Here is a 7500-nt window from a genome sequence, read left to right as displayed (position 1 = left end):
CGCATCAGCCAAAATCCTAGGTGAATTAGGCTTACTTGAGTGGCCACTCTTTCAGATTTGTGGCTTGTTGGCCTGGCCCTCACAGACACTCATAATGGTATTAATCCGTTGGATCTTGTTGCATCACGGAAATCACAATGCCGAAAATACATGCAGTGGGTTACATAAATATCCAACATCCTGGGTATGCAGTGCGTAGGCTAGGTGTGTGTGAACACCCAGAAATGGTGACAAGACTTTGTGCCTCCCTCATACAAAGTTATTTTGTGTAAACTTTTTAAAGGTTTTTGCCATTTTCCAATGTCTATATTTGTCTTTTGATTTGCTTTATCAAGATGGTACTAGCTTATTTTCGTTGTACAGACTCCATATCATCTTTCTGTGTAGTAAATAACTCAGTGCAAGAAAAAAAAGTGTGGAACATACTCATTTCTTCATAATTTTCAATATTTCATAATGCAACCTGGACCGCCAGTCACAGCAGTTAGGAATATGGTGCACAGCATGGAAATTGCTAAATCAATTATACACAAGCCTTTGTGGTTGTCATGTCATTTCCCGAGGTCTATATTTCTCATTTGTTAACCCATTAAAGTGGGTATATTTTGAAGCCAGAAATAAAAGATTCCGGGTGGCTACAAAATGGGTGCGAGGGGCTGGCCCAGACTCTAACTGCGTTTCGGCCACGGCCCGCTGCTGCATCGGAGCGTGAGCTCCGATACAGCGTCACACTGGCAGGACAGCCAGCAATGTTTATTTTTTCGGATGTCTCATATGTGGGACACTTGTCATTTATGGGTTAAGCTGTATCAAGTTGGTGATTGACTGGTATTGTTGAGAAGACTCTATTATCTCCCTAGGTTATTTTCAACCTAGTGCAATAGTAATAAGTAACAATCTTTTGTGTTTTTTATTGATTTTCTTTTATATTTTTATTTATTTTTTTCTCTTTTTTTCCTGCATTACTGATCTTGATGGGCAGGAATAGGATTTTGAGCATGGGAATTGTGTCTTCCTTGCTCTTCCAGTTATGGCTCACAAACTGTATATTCCATCCTTGTTTACCAGTGGAAATAATGCAAGAGCCCATTCCTTAACTTCCCATTGAGTCTAATTTTCTTCCAAGAGCTTTGTACACTCATGATGAGCCTTTCCTGTTACCACTTGGCAAAAGTATTGCATGACTATGATTCCCATCACTCTTGCTCTCAGCCAAATTTTTTCATGTCAGCCCATTGTCATCACTACACCCAGTCCCAGTAGGTTAAGGGGAAGAGTTGTCAGTACGGTTCACAAATTACGATTTTTTCAAACTTTGTGTGTGGATACATGACCATGTGACGCACCCAGGGCGCCAGTTGCCAGATAGTTAACGAGCTCCTTTCCGCGGTTTAAAGGTCGTGGGTATTTAAATGCCCTCGTGGTGCCACACCCCTTTTTGCTTCATGCTTTGTTTTTCTTGTATTTTCAGTGTTTTTTCAGCTGTTTTTGTGAATTTCTTTGGTATGATACTGCTGTACGATAGTTTTAGCTGCGTTCAGCAGACAGGCAGCAGCAGCAAGGACAGGAGATTTGTGCGATTGATAAAGTTTTCGGGAGTACAGATGTTTTGTTTTCAACCTGTTGAAAACCTAACAATATGTTATTTATATATCAGAAATGCATAATATACGATTTACTATGTACTATGATATGTAAATGACAGAGGGACCAGGAGCCTTGACATCTGAAAGTATACTTTTCAGAGAACACTCCCACCTAACCTAACCTAACCTTGACATACAGATGACCTAAAATTGCCTGAACAAGGCCTGACCCTCTACCACAGGACTCATATTAAAGGCCAAGGAATTGTCTAAGTAGATATTCACATTTGGTAATCATTGGTATGACCTTTATGATGTAATGACAATGAATGACAAAAACTGCCATATTTTCAAAATCATATTTTCACGTATGATAGTAAGGTTAACTTTGTAAGTAATTACGCGATTTTAATAATTCTTGTTGCAAAATGATCGTCCAGTTCATATCTACTAACTGTAACAAAGTCATGCATTATTTCCACCAAATACATTTTTTACTGAAAAAAATAATGGCGATTTTAGGAGGAAAAAAAAGGCACTTTTTTGCAAGGTAACTGAAACATTGTCTTTTCAGATAGATTTACATAAATGCTACATTTGGTACTCCTATTTGTTGACTAACTCTGGTCAGAAGGAAACTGCAGTACTATTCACTATAAGGAAACCATCACATAATGTTTGAATTCTATCATTTACGCAGCTTTTTTAATCAAATTTCTTGTATATAAGCATCACATACCCATGTACTTTTTGTAAAAAAATTATTGACCTAGCCAAAAAACTAAAGTAAGCAGGATCGGATAACGAATTTCGTGATCGTACCGATGACTCTTCCCCTTAATGGCTCACAGCTATTATGTCTCAGTGACAATAATAAAAAGACAAGAAAACTTGAGGGCAACATTAGAGGAAAGGAGTGGTGAGATGAGTGTGGTTGAATGCATCATCCCAGACAGAACCCAATTTGCAAGTTCACATTCATAATAGACAAGGGAAAATAACACACCAGTATTTGACAGCTCATGCATGATCATGGTGAACGGGCCTGTCTCAATATAAGATGTGAGCCACAATCAAGGGAAATTAGACTTTCAAGGTTAACCCACGTACGACAGGTGTCACACATATGAGATACCCAGAAAAATAAACATTACTGGCAACGCTAGATCAAATCTTGTGCTCTGATTTTATCTCCTGTGGTGGGTGGCTTGCGGGCAGGTTCCTGGACTTGGCCGTGTGCTGATTTTGATGCCGCCCGGAAAACATTTTTTTGGGTTTGAAAATGAACTGTGGGTTAAAAGTTAATTGTTGTTAGAACAGAATATCTCCTTATTCTGCAGCAAGGATGTGTACAAAAGATAAATTCATAAATTTTATTTTGGAAGATGCTAAGGAAGGATATGAATAAAAATAATTTATTTCATAATGCAAGATATGAATTTAGATTTAAAATATTGTATTTATCTTTTCTTTATGTATTTCTTATTTTTATTCATATTGCAGGAAAGGAAAATTTTGATTCAGATTTAAATCATTCCAGGTAGTTCAGGTGTTCCATGTTCAAATCGCGAAGATGAGGAATATAAGGCTCGTGTAGAAAAGTTCCTGAAGGATATTGAGGGATCCAGGTAATGTAAAAGGGTAGAAGTATCGTACAAATTTTGTGAATTGCAAAAGCCATATAATGTTCTGAGTATTAGGTAAATACATTTGTTAATACACTTATTTTGATAATAAAGTTTTCATATAAATCTCTTTTAACTTCAATGTGGACTGCTCAGGCCTATTGAAAAGAAGGAGCGAAGTAAAAAGAGATATAGAAAAGAAAGTGAATCCAGAAGCCGGCAGAAGCACAGTAGAGGTAATAAACTTTTGCTTTTTCATAGTAGGTTAATAGTAGGGTTAAGAAATGCGTAGCAAGCATTTACAGTTACCAAGTTACAACCAGTGCAAAAGTTTCCTGATGCATGCATAAATTTGCTTGGTATTTCTCTATTTATATTGATTTATGAAATTTAATAGGACAAAAGATTATGTTAGACATTTAGAGATTTGTAGAGATTTGCATATTATAATTATGTGTAAGGGTTTACAAAGTTCATTCCATTTCATTATTCCAGCAAACATATACCTGAATATAGGTAATGTCTGAAAAGTAAACTGCAATTATTGCTGAATTTAATAGATTTTCTTTCCTTCATCCTTTTTTATACTAAATATGCAACAGTGTATAGTACAAAATTGCTTAGGATTATTTGTTTTTATTATTTTTTGTGTACATTTAAAAGAGTGTAACATATTAATGAGACCATTGAATTGTGAATATTTTCCTTAACTGCTTTCAAGAAGCACGCAAGAAGAAGAAGAGCAATAAATCCAACAGTAGCTACAGTGGAAGCAGTAGTAGCAGCAGAAGCAGGAGTAGTAGCAGCACTACCAGTAGTAGTGACACAAGTAGCAGCCATAGCTACAGCAGTCACAGTAGCAAAAGTAACAGCAAAAGTAAAAGCAGCAGCAAGAAACATAAGCATAAAAAGAGTCAGAAGAAGAAGAAGGAAAAAAAGTCAAGCAAAGTGGAAAAGCCATCAAAAAGGGAACATAAAAAATCAGAGAGCTCAAGTGTGAAAACATCAGATGTTTCAAAAGTGTAAGTGTTTAGATTTCTTAGGGAACTTTTTAACCTTTTTTCTTGAGATGAGTGTAAATATTTAAATAGTTTGAAATAACAAAGTGTGACTCTTTTAATAGGTTGCCTCATTTCAGTGCTTGAAAGTGGATATAATTCTTCAGCCAATCTTGGAGCAACAAGAAAATGTCCAAAGAATTTTCAGGAATGGAACTTAAAACTAAACATAAAAACACCATCGTTGTTTCATATACTTAAAGTATATCAATATTAAATAGAAACATTGAAATCTAAATTATTACAATCAGATGTGGATACACAGAAACTGTATTGTGTAAATCATCAACTATCATTTAGTGCTCTTTAGAGAGTACAACATCATTTTTTCTTTGGATATCAGTTTATATTAATTCTTCATTGAATTTTTAAAACTTTAGTGGATCATAAACTATATGACCTGTAATGAGATATGAAGCATAAACATTAAGTTATGCTGAAATTTATTGAAAAATCAAAACAAATTTTGTTTACAAAAGAACAAAAGATGGATTTTGGACAGATTGTTTACATTTGTTGTGTAAATCAAAATAAATATTATTTTATGATGATCTTTTTCATTTTAGTTATAAGTTATCTTGAATAATCATGTACAGAAATTCAATTAGTATGGGGGAAAATATGTTTCAGAATCTTCTGTAAAGCATTCCAGGTAGGAACAGTTTTGGTGGTTATTGCCAGTGGAATAAAGAATGGTATCAGAGACACTGCATTCCTGGAGATGATCCATCCTGTTTTTCAGGGAAGAAGAGGCAATTCCTGGACTGGACAGTTTGGAAGAGAAGCTGTCTGCTTACTTTAAAAAAGTAGAGGCCAGTCAAAGGGAAGATTCTTCAAAGTAAGTTAGCCTTTTGTCTCAAGGCCCAGAGTGTGGGTTACCAGTATCTTTGAATAGAATCCAAATACATTACTAGATGGAAAGAACTGGTGTATATAACGATATATAACGATGTAAAACAGAAATATTAGTATTTGTTTAGAGGTTTAGAATTATAGTATGGAAATTTGTAATATATTTTTCTGGGTATGTAAAGAAATATATTAACACAAATCTATCTTTGTGATTAAATGCATTTTCTGTTCTTCATTCTACTTTGGTAAAATTTAGGTACATTTTCCAGGTTTGTATTTGATATATAGTTGGAGATAAAGTCAAATGACTATTTTGTTGACATACAATTTTCAAAAAATGTAAAAAGGTTAGAAAGCTATCTTCTCTCATTACAGAGACTCTGAAATTCAGAATGAAAATGAAATGAAGAATTACAAACAAGGTATCTGCATGTCTTTAAAACCACATCAGATTTCTGTGTCAACATCCTCATTCAAGAAGGTGCATCCAGCTTTTAGAGAAAGTGATGAGGATCTTGATGAAAATGCTTCTCATGTCATTGACATGGCAAGAAAATGTGGTAAGTTTGAAAAGCTGCAGCTTTCCTTGAAAACTTCAAAGTGTAATTTAGAAATGAGTGAAATAATGCCTGCTGATAGTAAGGAAAGATCAAGGTCTCCAAAGGGAAGAACATCTTACTCCAAGGCAAGATCACACAAGTCTTTTTCAAGGTCAAGAAGTAGATCACAGTCGAGTACAAGGAGCAGCAAGAAATCACCCGAAAGGCGCAGCAGAGGAAGGACTCGTACAAAATCCAAATCACCACCTTACCATTATGAACATGTTGACTGCCATAGAAAATACAAAGTGAAGTCCACAAGGGAAAATCAGTCACTAGATCGAGGGAAATTTAATAACCAGAATTCTTCTGGTTTTGGCCATTTAATGCCCCATGACTTTGAAAAAAAGATAGAGGCAGCTAAATCTAGGTTAGGTGCTGAAATTGATTATGAAGTAGTTGAAAATACATTTAATAAATCCAGACCCAGAAGGTGGAATACTAACTCTTCAGGTTCACCACCATATTCAAAGTTCTCACGTACCAAGACCCCAAATAGATGGGATTCATCTCACTCGAGGACATCCGGTAAATGGGATAATGCTAGACCGAAAACTCCAAGTAGATGGGATTCTTCAAGGCCAAAGACCCCAAGCAGGTGGGACTCTTCAAGGCCGAAAACCCCAAGTAGATGGGATACTTCAAGGCCAAAGACCCCAAGCAGGTGGGACTCTTCAAGGCCGAAGACCCCAAGTAGATGGGATACTTCAAGGCCAAAGACCCCAAGCAGGTGGGAATCTTCAAGGCCAAAGACCCCAAGTAGATGGGAATCTTCAAGGCCAAAGACCCCAAGTAGATGGGATTCCTCAAGGCCAAAGACCCCAAGTAGATGGGATTCCTCAAGGCCAAAGACTCCAAGTAGATGGGATTCCTCAAGGCCAAAGACCCCAAGTAGATGGGATTCCTCAAGGCCAAAGACCCCAAGCAGATGGGACTCTTCAAGACCAAAGACCCCAAGCAGATGGGATTCCTCAAGGCCAAAGACCCCAAGCAAATGGGACTCTTCAAGGCCAAAAACCCCAAACAAATGGGACTCTTCAAGGCCAAAGACCCCAAGTAGGTGGGGTTCTTCAAGGCCAAAGACCCCAAGTAGGTGGGAATCTCAGAAGACAAGATGGTATTCATCTTGGTCAAGGTCACCAAGTAGGCAGGAGGCTGTCTCTCCAGATAGATGGGAATCTTCATTGCCTTCTAAATCTAACAAAAGTCCCAGTTCGGTGCAAAGATCTCCAGAGAGAAAAAACGAGAGCAAAAGTCCAGATAGGTCTGCAAGGTTTGGCAAATGGGATGAGGAGAATGGAAGAACTGATGATCCTAAAATTGGGAACACACTTAAGGAGATGGAAAGTTTTGTAGAAACAGCTAAGCAGAAAAAGTTAGAAGCTATGAAAGAAAGAAATAAAGAATTTCTCAAACCATCTGTTGACTAGGATTTTGTAAGCACAGGGAATAACTGAATAAGAATTTCAGTTGTATTTTAGTCATTTGTGACAGTGTTATCAATAAGGATTTCAGATATATTCTGATAACTTGATTAATTATTGATATGTTGAATATTTCCTTGAAAACAGGTTGTCAAATAAATGTGTACATTATTATATTGTTAATGTTTATGATTAACATGTATTTTTCCTTTCTGTAATATGGAAGATGGAGCTTATGAGAGTACTAATTTCTATGAATGATTGTTATTTGTATTCTGAATTTGTGTTTTATTACATATCATAATGATATAAAACAAATAAAGCTAAAAAGGACAATTTGTCAGTTTGACAACTGA

General features: G+C 36.3%; 1 protein-coding gene across 3 annotated transcripts in view; it reads left to right on the top strand.

Annotated features, from left to right (window-relative positions):
- LOC113815860 (tetratricopeptide repeat protein 14) overlaps positions 1–7475 on the top strand; it is a 37960-nt gene extending 30485 nt beyond the window's left edge. Inside the window, exons 13-17 of one of the 3 annotated variants that reach the window (XM_070125364.1) lie at positions 3127–3214; positions 3368–3447; positions 3936–4233; positions 5012–5107; positions 5497–7475. In XM_070125364.1, the coding sequence (XP_069981465.1) occupies positions 3127–3214; positions 3368–3447; positions 3936–4233; positions 5012–5107; positions 5497–7150 (2216 nt within the window). In that variant the 3' untranslated portion in view covers positions 7151–7475. Of the gene's footprint in view, positions 1–3126; positions 3215–3367; positions 3448–3932; positions 4234–5011; positions 5108–5496 lie in introns of all 3 variants that reach the window. The other 2 variants (XM_070125363.1, XM_070125365.1) reach the window with 2 other exon arrangements.
- The last annotated feature ends 25 nt before the right edge of the window (positions 7476–7500 follow it).

The sequence above is a fragment of the Penaeus vannamei genome, chromosome 9 (assembly GCF_042767895.1).
Source record: "Penaeus vannamei isolate JL-2024 chromosome 9, ASM4276789v1, whole genome shotgun sequence".
NCBI classification, from domain to species: domain Eukaryota; kingdom Metazoa; phylum Arthropoda; class Malacostraca; order Decapoda; family Penaeidae; genus Penaeus; species Penaeus vannamei.
Note: the sequence above shows the minus strand (reverse complement) of the source record. Positions and strands in the feature narration are given on the sequence as shown.